General features: G+C 42.3%; 8 protein-coding genes across 10 annotated transcripts; 2 read left to right on the plus strand and 6 right to left on the minus strand.

Moving 5' to 3' along the window:
* Positions 1 to 530: 530 nt before the first annotated feature.
* Positions 531 to 2,042, minus strand: LOC115763339 (thymidylate synthase). 3 transcript variants are annotated; one of them, XM_030705848.1, is made up of 2 exons: positions 1,831 to 2,042; positions 531 to 1,734 (listed from the first exon to the last, which is right to left on the minus strand). In XM_030705848.1, exon 2 carries the CDS (start codon positions 1,636 to 1,638, stop codon positions 592 to 594), a length of 1,047 nt encoding a protein of 348 aa, XP_030561708.1. In that variant the 5' UTR covers positions 1,639 to 1,734; positions 1,831 to 2,042; the 3' UTR covers positions 531 to 591. The 3 variants fall into 3 exon arrangements, with proteins under 3 accessions (XP_030561708.1, XP_030561706.1, XP_030561707.1); XM_030705846.1 differs by having other exon boundaries at positions 531 to 1,760; XM_030705847.1 differs by having other exon boundaries at positions 531 to 1,760; positions 1,827 to 2,042.
* A 359-nt stretch (positions 2,043 to 2,401) lies between these two features.
* On the minus strand, positions 2,402 to 3,680 carry LOC115763406. The gene is made up of 3 exons (XM_030705958.1): positions 3,550 to 3,680; positions 3,074 to 3,365; positions 2,402 to 2,964 (listed from the first exon to the last, which is right to left on the minus strand). The coding sequence occupies exons 1-3, from the start codon at positions 3,564 to 3,566 to the stop codon at positions 2,827 to 2,829; spliced, it is 447 nt and encodes a 148-aa protein (XP_030561818.1). The 5' UTR covers positions 3,567 to 3,680; the 3' UTR covers positions 2,402 to 2,826.
* A 151-nt stretch (positions 3,681 to 3,831) lies between these two features.
* Positions 3,832 to 6,209, minus strand: LOC115763561 (sorting nexin-17; the record flags this gene model as incomplete). Its single annotated transcript, XM_030706181.1, has 1 exon — positions 3,832 to 6,209. A coding segment is annotated over one exon (1,632 nt), but the record flags the coding sequence as incomplete, so codon positions are not given.
* Positions 6,210 to 6,612: 403 nt separating this feature from the next.
* LOC115763394 (tRNA-dihydrouridine(20a/20b) synthase [NAD(P)+]-like) lies at positions 6,613 to 8,117 on the plus strand. Its single transcript, XM_030705937.1, has one exon. It carries the CDS (start codon positions 6,853 to 6,855, stop codon positions 8,050 to 8,052), a length of 1,200 nt encoding a protein of 399 aa, XP_030561797.1. The 5' UTR covers positions 6,613 to 6,852; the 3' UTR covers positions 8,053 to 8,117.
* Positions 8,118 to 8,318: 201 nt separating this feature from the next.
* Positions 8,319 to 15,178, plus strand: LOC115763457. Its single transcript, XM_030706029.1, has 3 exons — positions 8,319 to 8,345; positions 8,411 to 8,764; positions 14,553 to 15,178. Exons 1-2 carry the CDS (start codon positions 8,323 to 8,325, stop codon positions 8,727 to 8,729), a joined length of 342 nt encoding a protein of 113 aa, XP_030561889.1. The 5' UTR covers positions 8,319 to 8,322; the 3' UTR covers positions 8,730 to 8,764; positions 14,553 to 15,178.
* On the minus strand, positions 8,771 to 14,380 carry LOC115763456 (insulin-like peptide receptor). The gene is made up of 8 exons (XM_030706028.1): positions 14,300 to 14,380; positions 12,403 to 13,373; positions 12,190 to 12,270; positions 11,970 to 12,136; positions 11,224 to 11,346; positions 10,800 to 11,153; positions 10,435 to 10,738; positions 8,771 to 10,287 (listed from the first exon to the last, which is right to left on the minus strand). Exons 2-8 carry the CDS (start codon positions 12,784 to 12,786, stop codon positions 8,812 to 8,814), a joined length of 2,889 nt encoding a protein of 962 aa, XP_030561888.1. The 5' UTR covers positions 12,787 to 13,373; positions 14,300 to 14,380; the 3' UTR covers positions 8,771 to 8,811.
* A 1,451-nt stretch (positions 15,179 to 16,629) lies between the features above and the next one.
* Positions 16,630 to 20,289, minus strand: LOC115763479 (chymotrypsin-like protease CTRL-1). Its single transcript, XM_030706065.1, has 6 exons — positions 20,080 to 20,289; positions 18,942 to 19,292; positions 18,772 to 18,880; positions 18,515 to 18,699; positions 16,876 to 17,177; positions 16,630 to 16,818 (listed from the first exon to the last, which is right to left on the minus strand). The coding sequence occupies exons 1-6, from the start codon at positions 20,150 to 20,152 to the stop codon at positions 16,705 to 16,707; spliced, it is 1,134 nt and encodes a 377-aa protein (XP_030561925.1). The 5' UTR covers positions 20,153 to 20,289; the 3' UTR covers positions 16,630 to 16,704.
* A 1,239-nt stretch (positions 20,290 to 21,528) lies between these two features.
* On the minus strand, positions 21,529 to 22,310 carry LOC115763417. Its single transcript, XM_030705974.1, has one exon. The coding sequence runs from the start codon at positions 22,156 to 22,158 to the stop codon at positions 21,658 to 21,660; it is 501 nt and encodes a 166-aa protein (XP_030561834.1). The 5' UTR covers positions 22,159 to 22,310; the 3' UTR covers positions 21,529 to 21,657.
* Positions 22,311 to 22,519: the final 209 nt, after the last annotated feature.

Raw genomic sequence — 22,519 nt, forward strand, 5'->3', positions numbered from 1 at the left:
CCTCCGTCTAGGCCAGGATAGCTGGGAGAATAAACGTTTCTGATAAATAATGAACTATACATTCATAAAAATAGTCTTGGAGCATTGCCATCTTCTATCACATTCATTTGTTGTATTCCCGGATAGTAACCGAGTGGGTTTCGTTATTCCGATTCCGGGCAAACTAATCTTCCAGCCCTGTAGCAGAAATTGGCTTTGTACTCGGTACGACCTGAATAAGAATATTTCAAACGAGTACCACCGACTGTCGAATACTCTTACAGGGCGTTAACAACTTAAACTCTCCTGCCTATCGACGTCTCTCCAGTGGATGTTCGCAAATCAGTTGAAGAACTCTTTGGCAGCTCATCAGTAATACTCTTTATTTGAAGAGAAACATTGTGTTATACAATCTTACATATATTTACATAAATCTCCAGTTTCAAGCATGTAACAGATGGATATTGAAAAAAGTAAAATACCTGCCTTATCTCTTGAGTCTGTGCAATTTCCAAACACGGTTAATGAAAACAAGTTGCATGTAATTGAATAATATATACACCAAACTTTATTTCTAATACAAGTGAGAAAAAATTGTTAAAATGCTCCGTTTCAAACGGCCATCTCCATTGGAATCGTCTTATCGGGATTGTAGCCAACAAGTTCAAGATCTTCGTAGCGAAAGTCCTCAATATTTGTAACCTGGCGCTTAATGTTGAGCTTGGGAAAGGGCTTGGGGCTACGTTTTATCTGCTGCTGCAGCGGTTCTATATGGTTGAGATAAACGTGAGCATCGCCTATGGTGTGGATGAATTCGCCGGGTTTCAGACCCGTCACATGGGCTATTAAATAGGTGAGCAGAGCGTAGGAGGCAATGTTGAAGGGAACGCCGAGACCCATGTCAGCACTGCGCTGATATAGCTGGCAGGACAATTCGCCCTTGGACTGCGAGACAAAGAACTGAACTAGGCAATGGCACGGCGGTAGCGCCATTTTGGGTATATCCATCGGATTCCAGGCGGACATAATAATGCGACGATCCGAGGGATTAGTTCGAATCGTATGTATCACTTGTTGTAATTGGTCAATACCCTGGCCGGTGTAATCGTCATCGCAAGTGCGATACTCGGCGCCAAAGTGACGCCACTGGAATCCATAAACCGGACCCAGATCCCCGACAGCCCGTTCGGTGTGGCCGCAGTTGTCCAGAAACTCGCGCGTGCTGTTAGCATCCCATATGTGGACTTTCTTTGCCTGCAATATCTTGGCATCGGTCTTGCCGGCAATGAACCACAGCAGTTCCTCGGCCACGCCTCGAAAGAATACACGCTTCGTGGTCAGCAGCGGAAACGAGTCACGCAAATCGAAGCGCATTTGGCCGCCAAATATTGACAAGGTTCCCACCCGAGTACGATCGACGCGCTTATCTCCATTCTTAATAATCCTGTCTATGAATAGCAAATACTGCTTTTCATCCATGTTCTCACAGATGGCAACATCTTTGGACTGTTCTGTCATCCGGTTATCCTGGTGATTCTCCTTCATGGGTTCTGACCTCTTGGTCGGCGAGATGTCCATTGCATTCCAGTCCATACGCCTTTTCAGCATGGCGGCTGAATCTTTGCTCGGAGATTCTGCATTTTTACAGGGGCTCACCATTTTTGTTTTGAATGAATGTTATATTCGACTTTCCGCAAAGAGCTTTGCTTGGCCTATGACAAATTCGCGCCAAAACCAGTCAAAAAGCGCGCAAAACTAAATTTCAAAATACAACCATGTGCCTGTTTTAAGATTTGCATGCAATATTGATAATAAAAACAAAATTAAATAAAAATATTTAAACATACATACTTGTGTTAAATATTAATATTTATTGTTTGCTCGTGCAACGTATTATCAATTGTAGCTTTCAATCTGAGAGAATACTTTGCCGAGAATAAAAAGCCTAACTACAGGCGGACGGGGGTATATGAAGCTATATTTTCGTGCAGGTCTAAAATATATAACAATTATGTATTGTAGCTCTTGAAAAGATATAAAAAGAATCAGCTGCTGTCCAACACAGATAGGTTGGTGTCTGTCATATAAGTTATAGGAGGTGTCACTATCGCCATGTTTTACATTCAGATAAGAAATACACGAAGAATAGCACTTCGATAAATTATATCATCGATACTATCGATAGTTTTGTATCTTCATGGTGGATTGTGCCCGACGGGATTTGAAAACCTTGAAAGGCAATTTAAGCCATAATTTTATAATAACTGCTTAAGATATTTCACTTTTTGGTTTCCTTTGCGAACTTTTCAGCAATAGATAAAATTACCGTATTTCTTAGTATACTTGATATACTTTATGTTAAATCTATCCTTAGGCACAAATAAAAAAGTCAACCTTTTTAAATTATGTTTATTTTCTTGCGATTTGTATGGAATTCAAAGTTGCTCGCATTCTTAACAATCTGTTTCAAAACAATTTCGAAATGGTCAGTAATACGCAGACAATTAACAATTGTTTGTGGGATGCCGTTTGAAATCAAATTAATGAAATGATTAATATATATTTTTTGCCTCACAGCTGGCAGTGTTTGCAATGCATTTGATAATAGTGAAAGATACAAAGTATTGCATATACTTTCACATGAAACGATCGCGAATAAATACAAAAGCAACGAAGTAAATGTGGAAACAGCAATCCGTTTACAAAATATGCCATTTGCTGGTAAATTGTTTTCAAAACATATGTGTGGTTTATAAAGCATTTTACATATGTACTTAGTTTATATGCTAACGTTATTATGCGCCATTGTCTCTGTTTTATAGATTGTGTTGATTTGTGCATTCCTCCCTACTGATGTGTTGTGGTTACATGTATATTCTGTACCAGGCGCTGACCCCAATACTCCTCCAGATTGAATGGCTTAAAATTTTTTAATTGATTATCAGATTCGTTGCAATATATAACGGGCGTGCCCTGCTCGCTAACCTGTAAGCAACCAAAGGAAATGAGAAAACATTAGCGTTAAGCACGATCGGAAAAAGTTGCCTGCCACAAGATGTTACAAATTGTTTTGCCGACTATATCCAGCACTTACTTTATTCCAAGCCTCGCGAATGTAACGTATTAATTCGTCGTGCTGCGATATGGGCACAGCCGGCGGCTGTTGTTGTTGTTGTTGCGACACCGCTGCATACAGCACATTAGTGTTTGTTGCCGCATTATTAATGCTATTATTGGAGTATTGTGTGCTGTGCGGCGATGTGTTTGTCAGGGATGCCGGAGATGGCGTAGATGACGACGACGTTGTCGATGAGTTTGCGTTATTATGGTGATGATGATTGTGTGGTCCGTTGCCGCTGCCTTGGCGGCGAATATAGGGATAACGTCTGTAATAATATTAGGTTAGCCAAATCAGTTTACCCCAACATCGCAATATTGCATTTGTGCACATATACACATCTACACGCACACAGCCGCAAACACTGTGTGTTTACTTTTTTCAATTCGTATGCGTCACGAGCTTCGCTTAGCATTAACTCCTTGTATGTGTCGTGGAAATATCAGGCTTACCCATTGTTGCGTTCCATTATGATTTTGTATTAATAAAAATATTGCTTTTCTTGGTTGTTTTTGTTTATCACACACGTCCCAATTCTATTATTGGGAGTATTGTGAGCTATTTTTTTCTTTTCGTTGTTGCATTTGACAGAAATATCGATAACACAGACGGTATCGATTTTGACAAACGCGTTGGCAGTGCCAAAAGTCGCCAGTTAACAGAATGCTAAAATAATTTAACAGCAGTCGTTGAATGAAACCGTTATATTTCACATTTTCATTTTACGTTTATTTCTATAAAATTCATAACATATATATTTTGCTCAACTGTTAATAATAAACGTAAAAAATAGCTGCGCATATGCATAGGCATATACTTACAATATAAAAAGGAAATGTCGAGTAACCATATAAAAATGTTTTTTTTTTTTTTTTACAAAAGAATTACCATATATAAGTATATAGTTCTTACTGAGCATTCTTAAACACAACACAATGGTATTTAATCAATTATCATTTAGACAATATGATCATCTCATATGTATTTTGATAATAAAACTACTTTTGTCTTTAACAGAATAAAATGCACATTTCGAGTTTCATATTTGTCGTTAAATTTGGCAGCACCAAGGAGAGGAAGGAAGGTAGGGAGGGAGGGCACAGAAAGTATAGCTGAATTCGTTAACTAACTCTATGCATTTGTGCTGCATTTTTAAATAATGCATTATTAATAACAGTTAGATTTGTGCTAACAGTTACAATTTGCTTAGAAACTATTTTGGCGACGCACTTTTTACGAATGAACTAAACAACAAATTTTTTATATACTTACAACATTCACACATTTCATATTAGTGCTGGAAAACGATCAAAAAGCTGAGCACTCTCGTTATCAATTGAAGTATTTCAGAGGAAGTCAATGTAATGGAAAAACTAACGTCCGATCATGTCTGAGATTGAGACTAAAATGCTTCCACTGATCGATTTGCTTTCCAGATCCACCAGGAAGCTAACATACATGTCATGCATCGACGGTCAGATTACAGATCATCGTCGCCAATGCCCTCGAATGCCTCATTGCGCACAGATGCCGCATTATCGTCATTGCGAAAGAATACGGCCGCAAAGGTGCGAGCCGTTGTCAGCTTGTGCTGCTGCTTGCAACGCTGGGCTAGAAACTTGACAGGCGGCGTGGTTGTCGCTGTTGCTGTTGTCGTCGAAATGCCCGAGGTGGATGTGCAGGATGAGGATGAGACGGAGCTGGGCGTCGATATGGTCGATTCCGATGCGCCTCGAGATGTGCTTGCCTCGTGCTCATCATCGCTGCCGCCGCTGATGCTACTGTCGATGTGCAGCAGTTCATCGACCATCGCCTGCAGCGACACAGACATGAGCATTGCCTGCTGGCTGGTGATGGTAATCCAGCGCAGAGTTTGCTTGGACATTAGATACTCAAAGGATAGTTGCAGTTGCGTCGGCTGATCCCGCGATTCGTACGTATTGTGCATGGCGCTGACCCGCCAGCAGCGCATGCGTGTGACTCTAAACTTTGTTTCGTAAATTTTAGTGCCACGCGCCGTGCGCAAGCTGAGCTCCCGATTGCCTATGGTCACCAATGCAGGGGTGTCCACTTCCGGATAGTCCACCTGTGCGGCGCCGAACTGTAGACAGCCATAGGAGGGCAGCTGACGCACAAGCTCCAAGTATTGCAAGGGTCGTGCCTGCATCTGCAGGCTGCACAGCTGTCGACGCATTTCGGGCGTACAAATAACCCACTCGCGGGCCACATCCGCCAGAGTTTGATGGTAAAGTAAGTTGAGCGCCACGCTGTTGCTCAGCAGCTTCGCATCCCAGCGCGCGTTCCAGTAGCAGGTGCGCAAGAGCAATTGACAGGGCTGCGCATGCAAGCGCGTGATAAACGGCGACTCAAAGTCCATCAGGCGGCGCAGCAGCAGCACAGCGGGCGGATCATCTGGCGAGGAGGAGGGCCCGTCGGCCGAATCCACCTTTCGCATGAGATATAAACAAAAATATTGCATTAGCTCGACCGGCAGCTGCAGCATGCGACACACGCACTGCAGCAGAGCGCTAGCATTCTGCTGCACATGACAATTGACCAGCAACTGTACGCCTCCACCTTCCGATCCCGCTGCGCTGCCACTATAAACCTCCACCTGTAGCTGTTGCTGCTCATCTTCTCTGCTCACCGTGCACTCGGCCAGCGCCGTTTCCAATTGGGCGCGCTGCAGAAACTGCTGCAAATAGGAAAGGCGTACTATACGCGCATCCTGTCCAATGATCTGCAAGTAGTGCTCAAGAGCAGCGCGTCGCGTCTCCAGCTGACTGTTGCTTAAAGGCAGCAGTCGCTTGGGTGGAAATGGTGGCAGGGCGGCGTCTGTGCAACGCCTACGCAGCTGTTCGTGCAGTGCGTGCAGCTGCTTGTAACGCAGGCAGCAGTGATAGTTGCCATTGATATAGATGTTGTACACCGTGTATGTGGGCGAGCCACCGCTTCCGTCCGCATATTGTTCCTGTGTGTCTGGTATTGAAAAATGCATTTTGTTGTAGTTGTCGCTGTTGTCGTTGTTGTGGGACGCTGCTGCTGCGTTCACTAGTTCATTGCGTTTCACTTGTGCGTCATTGACGTCTTTTGCCTTTTGTCGGCTGATTAGTCACTATGTTTTTATTTGTACATGTATTAATTTATTTAATTAAAGAAATTGCGATTGTGAGTTTTTTTCACCTACACGTTAGAGGTGAGCAACTCACTTTGGCACTATCGATTTCTAAGTATATATTCATCTATCGATATTTAATGCTAGCCCATGAAACGCTATTGAGATGGGTAAAAATTGAATTAAATTAAAATTTCATACAATTTGAATATCTAGATCCTCATTCATTATAATAATTAAATGTCTGCAAAAATTGGCTATTTATCCTACATATGTCGTATACTTAAATTGTTTATATACATATGAAATAAGGCATGCCTATCGATAAATTGAGCAGATTCTTAACTAAAACAATCGAATAGTTCAAATTTAAGCATAGGTTATTAATGGATTTGCGTTTTAAGCTGGCGCCAGATAAAAACGAATATGGGTTAATTTTAGTTTATGTTTAAAATGTTAATTAGCACTAACACACCAGCTCGTCTTTAATAACAGTTAAGTTTTGCCAGCTGAATGAGCAGCTGATCCATTAGAAACAGCTGAGTGCGAGACCAGGCAAAACGTGGACGCCACATAAACCACACATACGTATGTATATGAATATATACAATAACTACGAGTACGCAATATAAATTTATGAATGGAGTTGCCAAAACAAAGGCCACACCATGACATCGGAGCGCTCTTCGCAGACGCGCAGGACTTTGTACGCATCAGTGCTCCCATGGTCAGATACAGTAAGCTAGAATTTAGAAGGTTGCTTCGCCAGAATGGAGTGCAATTGGCCTTTACTCCCATGATGATTTCCGATTCGGTAAACAACAGCGAAAAGGCCAGGCAAAACGAGTTTACCACTGGCCCAGATGACCAGCCGCTCATCGCACAGTTTGCCGCCAAGGATGCAATGGAATTTGTCACGTCTGCGCAGCTCGTTTATCCTTATGTGGATGGTGTCGATCTTAACTGTGGCTGCCCACAAAGTTGGGCCATTGCCAAAGGCTACGGCTGTGGTCTGTTGCGCCAGCCAGAGCAAGTTCGGGATGTTGTCCAATGCTTGCGGCGAACGTTGCCAACGGATTTTAGCGTATCGGTCAAGATGCGTTTGTTGCAAAGCAGCGACAGCCGGACATCATTGCAAAGAACGATCCAGCTGGCACAGCAACTGGAGCACTGTGGTGTCACATTCTTGACGTTGCATGGACGTACGCCGTCACAGAAGCATTCCAAGGACACGCTTAACGTTGCGGCCATGGCAGAGGTGTGCCAATCGCTGCAAATTCCGCTTATAGTCAATGGTAATGTGGAAAGCTTTCAAGATGCATGCGAACTGCATGCCAAGACACATGCAGCGGGCGTTATGGCTGCACGTGGATTACTCGCCAATCCGGCGCTCTTCAACAGCGACTATCCGCAGGCCACAACGACTCCCAAGGCCTGTGTGCAGCAGTGGCTGGACATCGCCGAGTCGGCTGGTGACCACTTGCAGTTTCAGTGCTTCCATCACCACTTAAGCTTCATGTGGAGCAGCGAAATGAAACGTGCATTGCGTGTCCAGTTCAATAGTCTGAGCAGCAAATCGCAAGTGCTGCAGTTTCTGGCCGAGCACTATGATCTGCGTCCAAATGCCACCAGTTCAGCGCAGCCGGCAACCTACACAAATTGTTCGTACTCCCATTTCACACCGCCCAAACATGCCCGGCACCTGGCTGCCGAGGCGGAGGAAAGCTGTTGGAACTCGGAGAGCGATGGCAAATATTTTACAGAGTTTAAAACCCAACAACAGTCCCGCGAAAAGTTGGAGGATCTCGACCTAGGTGGTCTGTTTGTAGACGAGGACTGATGTTTGTAAAATAATTAAGCTAGTAATAAGGTTACTTGTGGCACTGAATGTTTTCAAACTAAAGAAACTAAAGTGGTCTGTAAATATTGTTATTTTCAATTGTGTTGCAAAATGTTATTTTCGCCAATTCTAACAGAGTTACTTAACAGCGCACTGTTAGAGCTTCGTGGCGCACGTTGCCAAACAGCGAATGTAAATTTCCATGCTCCCATTTAAGTTTTTTGCACGCTGCAGTTTTTTCCTGCCGTTACTCAACTCTTAAATGTGTTAATGCCTTTAAGGGCATTTTACATGTAAGTACCGTCGCCCATATAGGCGAATATTGTAACTTAAATTGCTATTTATCGATATTCGATAGCTATCAAAAGTTATTGGTACATAAAGAGTTGCTCATCACTAAATACAAAGAAAGAAACCAAAACAAAGCTTCGAAAATGCGTCGCCGGGAACTACAAACTATACAGCTGAAGCTCTCAGAGCTAAAGGAGTATGAACAGGCCAAACTAGAGCGTGCCAAGGCTCGACAGCAGGTGCCATCGCCACGCACTCCCACACCCACCTCGGACAGCGACATCATGTTGCTGCCGTCAAGCAGCGTGCCGACCATTTTGCTGGCCAACAACAGCACCAACGCGGATGATGAGGCTCAGCCAGGTGCCAAGGACAACGCCACATAAAGCAACATACTCAACAGTTTCGCTTAAACTATATGGTAAGTTGACATTTATAGTTAAATACATACATAGTTCACATTTTACATTAGTACTCATTATTGAGGCTGCTGCCATTGTTGTTGTTGTTGTTGTTCTGAAAACGCACCGTCTCAAAGCCATCGACGAGTATTTCACGATCTTCGGTTTGATGGCGCTCGCGCAACCACTGCTCCCGCACCGGCACATAGCGTCGCAGTCCCGGCCACTTGGGCCAGCAGCGTCGCTTATACAGAAGCCAAATCAGTGACAGGGAGCAGCCAAACAAAAAGCAAATCACGAATATGCTAACGCCATGTACATGCGAGTGAGTCACCACGTCATCCTGTTCCTCTGCTGGTTTCTTCATCACTGCATCATTATCGATCTGTGGTTTGTCAGTCGCTTTTGTTGCTGGTATCTTGCTCTGCTCCTTGTTGCACCACGTGACAGGCACATAGCTTGTGATTCCATCACCAGCCAGCGAGTGGACGCGTACGGCGCACTCGTTGTAGGTGCCGTTCAATTGGGCTGCATGCACATAGTTCGCCTGGGCATGAGCTCGTCGTGTCAGGCAGCTTAGGTGCGTTTCTGTTAACTGCTCGGACACATTGTTGCGGTAGTGGAGAACGTAGTTGACAATCACCCCGTTCGGCTGTACCGGCTCTGGAAAGCGAATTATGTACTCCGTTGTCTTGGGCACACGGCATGCGGTCAGTTTCAAAACCAGATCCGCGCCCAATGTGAAATTTGTGCGTTCGTTCAGTATCGTTGAGCTACTGCAGCCAAGCGAGTTGCATGCCTGCAGTTGCAGTGAGTACAATCGATATCGCTCCAGCTTGCGCAGCTCGTACACCGTTGTATTTGCCGCTAGGCGTAACTGCTGCCCAGGCTTTGTCTCCGGGGACGGACAGTTGCCGGGCGCATCCAGGTTGCAGCGATACATTGCGGCCATTTCTTCTACAAAATGCCGATCATCGGCCAGTTCCGCCCGACGCGCACAGCATTCGTCGTAGTCAAATTCTTCTAGCGAACGCCAACGCACCCCGTCCATGTCCTGCCACTGATACGCCGGTTGCCGACAGTAGTCGCGCTCATCAATGTAGGCCGCATCGTCGGTCAGCTCGTGAACGCTCAACACAAAATAGTCATGCTCCTGGCCGCCTAGGCGCAGCGTCAGCATATTGTCCGTTTTCTTGGTAATGGCCAAAGTTGGAGGCTTTGGTATGTCCATTTGGGTTTCCACGTAGATCATATCGCTACGCGCTTCGTGCTGGACATCGCCACCAAAGGTGCGCAACAGGCAAGCATAGCGTGTATGCGGCTCCAGTTGCTCCAGTCGATAGCTGTAGTGCGTGCCATTCTCTTGCAGGTCGTCCACAAATAGCAACAGACGCTGCCAATTGATGCGCGTACAGACGGGCGCCTCTAACTCACTCTGTTCCGCATAAATTGTGCCCAGCGGCACTGTCCTGTAAATTAGTTCCAACTCCACGCTCATCTGCGATTTTGGCCAGCTTAGCTGCAGCGTACGATGGGAGCGTGCCTGTAAAGATGGAACAACATTTTAGGTCTCTTTCATCACACATCTTTATAATGAAAATCGCATAGAAAGGCGTTCTTCATTTAGTGGGAGAAAAGCTTAGTGGTCGGTCATGTAGGTTTCTGTCTGTTTCAGGCAGATAGTGCTCACCTGGACAGACAAGTGCATCTTGGCCGGGCCGCAAAGGACTTCCTGATCGCTGGTCTGCAGCGAGTCCAACACCTTGTCGTGTATTACGCTCGCCTGGAAGTCTTTCATATGCTTGTTGCACAGCTTATTGTTGCGGTGCATGAACATGCCGCCATTAACGAACTCCAGCTGCACCGCCGGCTCCCACAAGTCGGTCAAATGCTTGTTATCGTACAATATAAAGGCGTAGTGTCGATTCTCTAGCGGATCGCCGTGTATGCGTTGCAGATTGCTTAAGAACTTCAAACTACTCAGCTGCGAGGAGCTAAATAGTTGAATAGACATTAGATGGAAATATGTTTATGATGCTTGGACGGAACACGCACCGGTAGATCTTGAGATGTCCACGTATCTCACGTATGCTGCTGAGACTGTGCTCCAGCTGCGCCTCGTTGACTTGGTTGCGTATGGTGATGATGAGGCTGCCGTTGACAATCTGGCAGCCGCGCAGCTCATCTGCATCGGCCAAATTGTATATGGCAATCATGCCATCGGATTGCTCCGCGGAACAGACACTCACGCATGGCTCCAGCGGATCGCAGCGCACGCACTCCGACCTGGCATTGGCCTTGTGGCCACTCGGGCAGAAGGCGACGCACTTACGATCAAACGTAAAGTGGCCATGGTGGAGCACACACTCGTCCCGGGTGTAACAGCGTTGATACTGCTCCAGCACATACCTGCAAACGGACTAACTCTAAGTGGCAATCAAAAAGACGCCAAGCCGGCGTGGCTCAGCCCCTCACTCACTTGTCGGGCGGGCAACGTTTCACGCAAACTCCGGCATTGGTTAGTCCGCGACAGACAGCACAGCCCGCGGCTGTGGAATTGTAGCAGCCACCCAGGCACTCCTCGTGGCAGCTTTGTACATTTCTGTGGAGCAAAGGGGGAAAAGCAGAAATAAACGAATTCAATTTGTAATGTTTCTTTTGCGGAGCTAGTTATCTTCTTCAAATGCTGCTTCTAAGTTCAGACACATATTTGGGTGGTAAAATTAAAAAAAAAATTATCTTCCAACATTTTTTTTTTAGTTTATCAAACATATATATATATTTTTTAATATTTAATTTTGGGTTTGCTTTTGAAACCTTGTCCATGGCTTCAAAATTTACTCTACCTGTGCTGATATAACCTATATAGCTGGCTGATTCTTGGCATATTTTCAAAAAATTATGGGCTTGGGACAACTCTTTTGACTCAAAGTAAAAATATTGGAGTTCCGGCTAGCCAGCCCGTTTTACAACTTAGTTAAACAATAAGAGAGATAACTAAACCCAATTTTCTTTTTGTACTACTGCGAATCTGCTTCTAAATGATGTGAATTTTGTTTAAATGAAAGGAGCTGACAGGAACAGAAGAGATCCTAATTCGAGAAGCTCTCAAAATAAACAGAATATACTAAGGTCTCAAAACTGTTGTCCAAGTTCCGTAGCTGCTGCTCGAATTTATGAAAACAAGTCAGCTATTAAATCGAAAAATTAAATGCATCTGCTTACCGATCATAATGCACCACATTATCATTCTCGAAGCGCTGGCACGTTAAATTTGACCAGCAATAGTTGGATGCACAGCCCCTGCAGGAGGCGCGTTGTCTCGTGCAGTTGTTGGATCCAAGCACAATGTGATTCTCGCCGGCGCTCAATGTGAGTCGATCCCAGTTGACCTGCAAAGCAACAGCTGAGTGAGCACATCAATTGGCCAATTCACATTACCTACTCCATCCAGTTGGCAGAGCTTGGGGCAGCTACCGATGTAGACGTGTCCGCGTTGAATGGCCACCAGCGATTTGAATTCCAGCTGAAATTGTCAAATGGAAATTACCAAATATGTTTATGCTCTTCCCGAGCCTTGCCCCAGCCAAGCTTTGATTGTTTGGTTTTAATCTTTATATTATATATTATAAACGTCGTTGTGTCCGTTTCCACTTACCAGCTGTAAATCGGGCATGCTTGTCACGCCCAGGGCATAATTAAGGAATAACCGACGGCCGCGTATCACAGTTAGATTGGGAAACATATGCCGTATGCCAGTCAAGTTGCGCACTTCAGTGAATATCATAAAGTCCGTGATCTCGCGCAATTTGGGAAACGAATACACGCTATAATTGCAATTTTGACTGGGCAACAGCGTAATCATCACATAGCCGGTAACCACTGTACAGTTGTCCAATAGACTCATGTTGCTGCAGTTGTTACGTATGTCAATGCTGGTGCACTCCCTGAACTCGGCCGTCGTATTGAGTAGCGTGGAGCCCATGGTCAAGGCGGCGATGGCAGCAAGCACTAGCAACATGTGCTCAAGTTTTGGCAACATGTTGCCAATTGTTTGATATTTGTGCGTGCCTATAATTGTTGCTGAGACCGTTGTTCTTGTTGTTGTTGCTGAGACTGTTGTTCTTGTTGTTGTTGCTGCTGCTGTTTACTTCGGCGTCTTTTCAACATTGCTCAGCTTTCTGCTCTATCATCAGGTTTGTTTATATGGTGTATTTTACAGTTATTGCACGCTTGCCGTTTCTCTCGCTCCTTAACACTGTTTGCCTAATTAGCGCGTTGCGATGGCTTTGCGATCGATCCCCCGAATTCCCGATTAGCCGCAATTTATGTGTTTCATACGCCGATATTTTCCACACTATCTCCAACGTAAATCGCACAAAGGGTTTCAGCTAATTTTTGGTCACTGTTTTTTTTTTCGCTTAGTTGTCTAAAAATTCGCACAAACAAACACACACACACACACTAACACAGCTAAAAACAGTTGTTGCAGCCCAAACTCAACAACACGGCGTCGATTTTACTTCAAATGACGTGCTTAAGGGTGAGCCACGAATTGATCTGATTTCATTATTGCTGTACTTTAAGTGCCGAGTCTTTCCGTTGGTAAGGTTGCCACTTTTTTCGGAGCTTAAGTTTTAGTTGGATAAATTTGGAGATGCAACTTATGCTGAAAACTGAAGGAATTTTTAAATCACCGAAATCATAAATGAAAGACCTTCAGTATGAACATATAATTTGAGAAAAATGTTGAATAAAAATCGTAGCACTAATCAGCTTTATAAACTTTTAATTTAATCTGCAATTTATTGTTTCCCGGTTGTCGCTATTAAGAAAATCGAGCAAATGGACCTAGATCAATGATTCATAATAGGTATTATTGACTTTATCTTTATATGAGGCCATCTATATTTTATATTTTTATCGAATATATATATGCGATACTAGATTTTCAAAAAGTTGAGTTGCCTCTGCCCCAAAAATTAATAGCATTTATTTTGTTTGTATCCTTAAGCAAAACATTTGTTTGTGCAATACTTTGGCGCAAATATTGCTGATAAGCCGCATTCAATAACAGAAAATCCCTAGGGTCTTCAATTGTTTGAGTGCCCTTTAGGGCCTAGTTGTCGGAATCTGTAGCTCTGCTGCGACTTTATAATTATACTAGCGGGTATAGCCCGGCCTTGCCCGTTTCACGTATAAAATAAATTTTCTCAAAATGCTTTAAAAATGGACAAACTTTCATACAAATGTTTTCCGCCAATTTACCACTGTTCCGGGTGGAATTTCCCAAAACGCTTTAACATGTATTTATTAAGTTTTTATGTAGAGCTTTGAAAAAAAGTTTGAAGCAAATTGGAAACAGCTTAAAATTGCACCGAAAAAATCTTAGAATTGCACTTTCCACCGTGAAAGCTTTAATAATAAGGCGAAATGTCACCCAACAAATCTTTGACCCCCAATTCCACCAAGAAGGAATAGGAATTTCCACACTTGCGGGTAAAATTTCACGAAACCACGTCTTGACGTGCACGATAGAAGATCGTATTACTTACAAAATAAATTATGGTATTTTAATTTAGTTGTTTAAAGTTTAATAGAATTACATTGATCTAACAATGTTGAATTTAAAAAAAACTATTAAACCTTTAATCCGGTGGTAAAACACTTTTTCACTTAAATAAACAACATAGAAAAATAATTTTAATTTTTTTTTTTATAAACGGGTGTATTTGAATAAAATTAATAATTAATTATGTGTCACTTAAAAGCTTAACAAATTTTTGAATATTTGCATTTTTTTTTCAGATTGCCATCATCACAGGAGGCAGACGATTTTTTGGACACTTTAATATTTATACCAAAACTCGAAGGTTTTGACAAAACCTTGAAATAGCATTTAAAACTTTAGTTGTATTTAATTTGGTACGCACTGTATGCTTAAGTTGAAAGAATTCATTTAATTTTATTTAAGATTCAGCTCGATCATGATGTTTTATATTATATTTATAATAAAAGAAACTGTGACTTTCGATTTCCCGTGGAACGTTCAACAAGCTTCAGAGAGATATTCGCGTCGATCTCGATGGCACGACGTTCAATTGCCGACTGTTGTCGGCCAGTGGAAGGAAGCCAAAGAGTCTGGGGCTGTCGTGGAGCCCGTGGAACGTAACGATCTGTGCGAGCCATCAAATTGATTTTTTATTTAGTGCCTACCCGCCGCAACCCGGGCTACACTGCGCGCCGTGGCTGCGGAATGTGCGCGGCGTGCACTCTTACGGCATTCGAAGGCAGGCCGTAAATTAATTAAAAGCGTTTGATTTGTCGTCGATGTCGATTGAACAATGTTAATTTGTCAGCTCGGCAGCTGGGCCGACGACACTTACATAATGGCGCACAAATCGAATGTAATTACAACGAACTAAATAAAAAAATATTCGCTCAAGGTTATAATTTCTCTCAGTGCACTGGCAGCCTTGCCTTTCCATTTGTCCGGCTGCTGTTCTTGGCTCTTGTTGCTCTGCTCCTGCCAAACAGCCAGCTGATTTGCTTGGCTCATAAAAACAGCTGACTCCAATTAGCCACATGGCACCGACATTACGGGACCTACACACACACGCACACAAATCAAGACTGACAACTCCCCATGCATCAAAGCAGCTGAGACCAAAAGCTATTAACGTTAACGAGAGAGATGAAAGATGGACTAGGGGGAATAAAAAGGGCTTTAACCAGAAAACAATTTTCCAGCTGGGCAAAACTTTTTAAAAGCGCAATAAAAGGATGCAAAAAAGTTTCGGACAAGTATCGGATTCTTTTAAGAGCAAGAAATTATGAAAATAAATTATAAGAAAATGTTATTTGCCATTTAAAAATGCTTAAATAATATTTTATGGGCTTAAGCTCGCATGCGTTCCGCTTTCCTAAAATGACACATAAATCAAAAATATTTTTTTCATATTTTATAATTGATCATACATATGTATCTATGACAGCTATCTAGTTCGAATAGCTCCCAAGCGGACAATTCCGGAAATAATTGATTGAACATTGGCTTAGACTTGGAATGTAGACAAATATAGTTTTGGAAGTCGTTTTTTGTTTTTCTATAAAAATGTACAATTAAATTCCGTAAAAGTTCACTCAATTTTCGAAAATATATAAATAACAAGAGGTTCTAGTCGGGAGCTCCCGACTGGGGGATACCCTGAACTCTGCTTCCAACACCAAATGCAAATATATATACCATTCTAGAAGCTATATGTCAAGTTTGGTGACTCTAGCTCTTATTATTTACCAAAATTGCTCAAAAAACAGGAAGTAGATATAGATTTTTATTGATTACTTGGAAACGAGGCAAGTTATCGATTATCGGAAACAAACTCGATCTGCGCGGGAACTAGGAGCATCTACATCTAATATTTTAAGTCTCTAGCTCTTATAGGTTCTAAGATCCTTGCGTTCATACATACGGACGGACAGACAGACAGACATGGCTAGATCGACTCGGCTATTCATGGTGATCAAGAAATACTTTATGGGGTTGGAGATGGTTCCTTCTGTCTGTTACATACATTTGCATTTTGAACAAATACAATATACCCTTTTTACCCATTTTCAATGGGTTCGGGGTATAAAAATGTTGTGTGCTGTTTTCTCGGCAACGTATTATTGTTGTTTTTTCCGAATGAGAACTTTATGTTTGGAGGCCCCGTTTCTCGTGTCAAAGTTCAATTAATTCAATTAAATTATTTGTGTGCGTGTAGGTTATATATGGCCCGACGCATATGAACCCATCGCCATCAATTTACATAAAATGAACACGCTCTCGTTTAAATATCAGAAAAATAGTTTAGGTTACTTTGCGAAATAAAACATATACCGATTCGACATACATATAGAAGTACCATATATTGATGTACATTTAAGTTTAACGCTTAGGTTGGACGTGAAGGTTGTCCTATTCCGGTGGCGTGTTGTCATGTATCCACTCCTGGAAGTAGACCAAGCTCGTGTAGACGCTGGGTATGCGTAGTCCGCCGCAGTTGTCGGAGCCAAAGGACATGATGCCGATCTGCAACGAAGGGGCAAAATGATAGAATCCACTGAGAATTCATCAGTCGATCAATACCTGTGAGAAGATGCCGTTCTCCTGGATGAACAATGGCGCACCGCCAAAGCCTTGACACACATCCTTGCCCTCGCCACCGGCGCACATCCATTGGCCCTCAATTGAATTGGGCGATTCGAGTGCGCCCGTTGAGCCATAGTTGCGCAGGCACAGATCCCAGCTGGTCAGCGGTACGTCCAGATGCGACATCTCCGGCTGGCGTATGCTCGACGTGGACATCTTGCCCCAGCCGGCAATGGTCGCCCGCTTGCCCACCACCAAATTGGCGCGTGTCTTCTGCAAACAGATCGGCTGCGTGGCCACTGCAGAGAATATGAAATCAAATCGGTTCAGTTCACAAGCCGCAGCAGACACGTATCGGCCATTAAAGGAAAAGGAGGCTGGTCTCCGACTCGCAACGTTGTTGCATTCACCGCCCCGGCCTTATTGATTGATCTTACGCTCACGTACGCCCATAAAATATTATAAAGCCATAAAGCCACCTGCAAACAAGCTGGCCAACAATTAAGGTAACGCCTCCCGTTGGCTGTTTGCGAGTTGCCTCGCTCCAGGCTCCTATTTGCTCAGATTGCAATGATATTGACGCTTTAAGATTCAATTTCAATTTATGATTTTAACGAAAACATCTGAAGGCTGTGCATTCCTTTCGCAGACACACACACACAAGCAGCTTGAACGTGCACGCAAAACAAGTATATCAAATCACAGCTATCAAAACGTTAATTATATGTTCAATCATTTCAGGGCGAGGGTCGCAGATCATAGGAGCATTTTAATAAGAAAACATGCAATTATATAAACATAACCACTTTTTTAAAAATCAGTTAAAGTTTCCTTATACTTGGTATTCGTCAAGAAATTTTAATTCAAACCAATCTCAACTCACAGATAAAAACTATTTTATGAAACGGAACATACAGAACATATAAACTTCAAGGATCGGAATAAAAATGTTTAATATTAATTAGTTACTGATTTGGAAAATAATTCATAGATAATTATAATATTGAAAAAAATGATCTGTTCTCTTCGTTTTTAGATCTTATAGTTTTCCTATCAATAAAGTTTTGTAGGCCACATTGAAATTTAAAATTCTCTTATAGAACTGTTATTTTACATTTCTGGACTTTAGAAATTTCGAACGCAGCTTAAAGAAATTTTACATATAATATAAATAAATATAAATATATAAAAATCCAACTTTACTCCTTAAAAATAGTTGCTATTAATATCGTTTTTACTGAATGGTTCAATTTAAGAATTTTAAGCAGAGAAAACCTAACCTCAAACGCAAGCTTATCCAAAGTCCAAGCTTATTGAAGTGTGTCTAAAATCGAAAACTCATATTGGGTAGATGCGCGTTTGACTTATTACTTGCTACACTAAGCACACACCAGAGCTTGTCGCTGGCCAATTAAGTTAACCCCGGAACCCAGCCCCTTCCCGGACCCGGGAATGAAGCCCTAACCTCAAATTATCAAACATGCAATATAAGAGACGTAGTTGACATTATTGAACTTGGCTGCGAGTGCGACTCGAAAATATCACAGAGCAAAACGATTTTTAATTAACGTTGACACTGCGAAGCGTAACCAGCCCCCACTTCGAGTACCCGGCCCCGTTCCCGTTCCCCGCTTACCCGAGTAATTGAGCGGTGTTTTGAGCACCAGCAGCGCAATGTCATGATGATATTGGCCTTGCTTATAGTCTGGATGCACAATCACATGGCTGATGGCATGATTCACAGACCGTGGTGCACAGAAGCCAGTGCTGGCGCAGTCCGGATCACTGGAGGTGTCATACTCGCCAACGCGCACCGATGAGCTGCAGGCGAAAGTTTAGATGCAACGCGTTAGATACATATATGGACATGAGCATAACGATTGGCATACTTACAGCCGGTGGCCATCGGCCTTGGCCAGCGCACAATGGGCGGCGGTCAGGATGACGCGCCGGGCAATGATCGAACCTGCACACGGATAGGCAAAGGCGCCCGTGCTTATGTCTGTAATGGGTGACTTAAGGACCGCCGATCTGTTTTAATTATTTGTTTGATATTCACTTACGCTTGAAGCCGACGCGTGCCACAAAAGGATACGAGCCGAGTCCCTTGTAAAAATGACCCTGCACAAGCGACTTGCCGCACACCTGGTTCTTCTCCAGCGGACTGCTCGGGCAGCATACGTAGGGCATCTCCTCGCCACCGCCGCAATAAAGCGACTTATCACCGTAATAACAGTTTTTCGCCACCTCGTAGATCATTGCCGTGCAGTCGTGCAGCGGCGTACACTCGGTGCCAAAGGAGCACTCCGTATTCGAGCCCTGGCCCCCAACGTAGGAGCGCGCGGCCACCGAGCGGGAGGCACTCGCATTCCCATTGGACACCTTTGCGTAGGACGCTGGAATAACTAGTTTTTCTGTGGAGCAATAAAAATGTTTTCTCAGGATTAATTGGTTAAGTCTTTTTTCATTTTAATTATATCTATCTAATGTTATTCCCAATAAAGGAATTATATATATTATAAAATGATAAGGATTTTGCATGATTTGGATAAATTTTGGTCTGTTTGCTTAATGTCCAAGAATTTTATTAAAAAACTGTTCCTTAATAAACTAAATATATATCAAAATAAAAAGGGACTTCTGCAAAGTTTCACTAAGATAGCTTTAAAACTGAAAGACTAGTTCGCATAGAAACAGACAGACGGACAGACGGACATGGCTATATCATACTATACTGATCAAGAATATATATACTTTATGGGGTCGGAGATGTCTCCTTCTATGCGTTACACATTTCACGACAACATTATAATACCCAATACTTTTATTAAATAATATATAGCACATGCATCTTAGCTCATAATAAGGCTTTTTATAAGAACTTTTCCTTAATTAACTAAATATGTACCAAAATTAGGTTATATATATTATAAAATGATAACAAGGATTTTGCATGATTTGGATAACTTTTTCTCTATTTGCTTAATACCCAAAAATGTTATTAAATATTATTTTTTTTTTAAAACTTGTCTTCATAAACTAAATATATATCAAAACCAGCATTATATATATATATTAACTATTTAGTTTATAAGGGAACACTAGTATTCAGGGCAAATCCATGTGCTTTTGAAAATAATTACACAAGAAAAATTCCAAATAATATTTCCTTGGATAAAACGAAAGTAAGAAAAAACCTACCAAATTCGCCGGCTTCTGTTCGTATGCAGGCAAATATATTATAAAACACGAATAATCGGTAAAGCGATCGCATTGCTATTTCCCTGGGCAAAACACTTGTGCGTGATTCAAAAAAATTATATATGCTATATCCACAATAAATAGAGCTCTTGGCGTAACTCCCGTTCCAGGTGAAGTTCTATTAGCTCCGATCCGTGCGCGTTCACACAACTTTTTCGACTAAAAGCACAAAATGTTGGATCTGGCCAGTAAAGATCGCGCCGCCAAATGAAAACGAAATTTTATGGCCAGTTAGGGGGGGGGGGGGCTGCTGGCGGTTGTTACTAACTGATTTTTATGACAGTTTGGTCTCAATTCGCGACCATTTCCAGGTTGTCGCTGTGTTTATTTATATGTAGATAGTTTCTATGACTGCGATACCCGGGCACGCTCTGTGCCTAAAATATGTGTGATATGTGGATCATAGTTAGTTAGATGTTAGCGGCTTTTATGCATGTGGCTAGCTGCAGTTTTTATTGCTTTGCCCGCCACACACAATAGAAATGTGGTTGGCACTTACATATATATGGTCATATATATATAGATATATATAGGCATATAGATGTTATAGATAGACAAGGCAAATGATGCGGCGGTTAGTTGCACTTTTTTTCGCAATTGTAAATAATTTGTAAGCTATAATTATTCAGAATTCATTCAACATTTGAACATTAATTTTTGAGTGCGCTGCGGCTAGTTTTCCAAGTTTTCGCACAACTTCTAGATTCAACATCTGAAGTACAAATATTTCAAGAACAAGTAATGTTAATATATTTATGGAAATAAAGATTTGTAAATCTGCATTAGACTAATTGGAAATTTTAAAATAATTGCCAACTGGCAAACAAAATGGTTATTAATAATATTATATGAGTTCTGACTCTTGACTAACTAAAACTAAGCTGTGAGAACAGTATTTAGTAAAGATCTAAAATGTATGGCTTTTTTTTTAAATATTAATACAGCTTCCGCATTTCAGTTTTATTATTTTAAATAATTATATTAGACTGTAAATTTAATTTTGTAATTAACAGGAAAACTCTTGGATTGTAGCGCACATTTCACTTCCAGTCAGCCGAAACTTTCTTCGGGCTGCGAGTGTGCTGTTATTTAAGTTAATTTTACTTGTTTTTTTTTTTTTAATTATAATACACATATTATGAATGAGATCATTTTGATTTGATAAGCGGCCGACTGACCAGAGAGACGGTTCCACTTTTTTAAGCATGAAAACAAGCGCGACATTAAACGCACATTAAAATGTTTTATTGCACAAACAACAACAAATGCACGCATGTATATAGGTGTGCGTGTGTGTGCGTGGAGATACACTAATGTATGTATGTGCATTAACAAATGCTTGTACTAAGCCAATTTGTTTTCTTTTTTTTTTTTGGTTGTATTTAATGGTGAATTTTACTTTCATTGCGATTAACATCATTTATCGCGCTTTTACAAAAAAAGAAAAACGAACGACTGCTGGAAATGATTTACACTTTACTATGGACACGTTTTTAACATGGGTTAAGTGTACGTCACTCAGTTTGTTTCATCGCCGCTGTCCAGCAATTGGTCGTCTTCCTTGAGGTCCTTGTCCTGGGCTGCTCCACTGCCGCCACCCAGCTGGGCCAGGGCACTGCGCACCGCGTCCTCGTAGTAATCACAGCGGGCGGACAAGTTGGAGCTACAACTCACGCTGGACACAATGCTCGACAGGCTGGCACTCGACTCGCTGGCATTGTTCTCCATGGAGGTGCTGCTTTGCGCACCGGATAATTGCCGTCGGCGCTGGCGCTGCTGCTGCAGTGCATCATACACATAGTCATAGTCGTAGTTGCCCTCGGGCCTAGCATGGAGCGGGGTGGGAAAGTTGTGCAGCACCTGGCGGAATACCTCATAACGATCACGTAACTGACCGTCCACCTCCTCGCTGCATCGCTCCTCCGACTGCAGGGAGTGCAGAACCGAGTACATGAACACGCGATTGGCAATGTGGCAGTCGGGCAAGAGGCTACGCTCCACTCCCTGATTGGGACACATGCCGATGACCGGATGGTGCCAGACACAAATACCGTGGGCGGGGCCTGATTATGAATGCAATAACGCCTTTCTTTTGCGGACAGCTAACTATTTTTTTACAAAAACAACAAAAAAAAAAAACTTCAATTTAAAACGAGAGGTTAATTTTTCATATACATATATTAACTAAATCAACACACGAAATAAACTGGGACAGCTTTGTACAAATATTACATAATTAATTCGAATTCTAAAGCATAAAACAATGCCAACTAAAAAAAAATAAATAAAGTAAATACAATAAATAAAGGCGGAAGTATTAACATTTTTGTACCATGCTCAAATATCCAAGAGTAATTAGTTTTAATTGACGGAATTCAAT

Source organism: Drosophila novamexicana, unplaced genomic scaffold (assembly GCF_003285875.2).
Source record: "Drosophila novamexicana strain 15010-1031.04,08,12 unplaced genomic scaffold, DnovRS2.1 tig00000739-arrow-arrow-pilon, whole genome shotgun sequence".
Taxonomy (NCBI): Eukaryota; Metazoa; Arthropoda; class Insecta; order Diptera; family Drosophilidae; genus Drosophila; species Drosophila novamexicana.

Bases quoted from the DNA above. Each gene is read 5' to 3' on its own strand.
- LOC115763417 (XM_030705974.1), bottom strand. From the start codon at position 22,158: ATGTGTCCCAATCAGGGAGTGGAGCGTAGCCTCTTGCCCGACTGCCAC.
- LOC115763457 (XM_030706029.1), top strand. From the start codon at position 8,323: ATGCCTTTAAGGGCATTTTACAT. The intron at 8,346-8,410 runs GTAAGTACCGTC...GATATTCGATAG, and splicing joins CCTTTAAGGGCATTTTACAT to CTATCAAAAGTTATTGGTAC.
- LOC115763339 (XM_030705848.1), bottom strand. From the start codon at position 1,638: ATGGTGAGCCCCTGTAAAAATGCAGAATCTCCGAGCAAAGATTCAGCC.
- LOC115763456 (XM_030706028.1), bottom strand. From the start codon at position 12,786: ATGTTGCCAAAACTTGAGCACATGTTGCTAGTGCTTGCTGCCATCGCC. The intron at 11,347-11,969 runs GTAAGCAGATGC...TTTGCTCCACAG, and splicing joins AATGTGGTGCATTATGATCG to AAATGTACAAAGCTGCCACG. The intron at 10,288-10,434 runs GTGAGCACTATC...CCATCTTTACAG, and splicing joins AGATGCACTTGTCTGTCCAG to GCACGCTCCCATCGTACGCT.
- LOC115763406 (XM_030705958.1), bottom strand. The intron at 2,965-3,073 runs GTAAGTGCTGGA...GGTTGCTTACAG, and splicing joins TTCGCGAGGCTTGGAATAAA to GTTAGCGAGCAGGGCACGCC.
- LOC115763479 (XM_030706065.1), bottom strand. From the start codon at position 20,152: ATGCGATCGCTTTACCGATTATTCGTGTTTTATAATATATTTGCCTGC. The intron at 19,293-20,079 runs GTAGGTTTTTTC...ATTGCTCCACAG, and splicing joins AACAGAAGCCGGCGAATTTG to AAAAACTAGTTATTCCAGCG. The intron at 18,881-18,941 runs GTAAGTGAATAT...CACCCATTACAG, and splicing joins GGCACGCGTCGGCTTCAAGC to ACATAAGCACGGGCGCCTTT.
- LOC115763394 (XM_030705937.1), top strand. From the start codon at position 6,853: ATGGAGTTGCCAAAACAAAGGCCACACCATGACATCGGAGCGCTCTTC.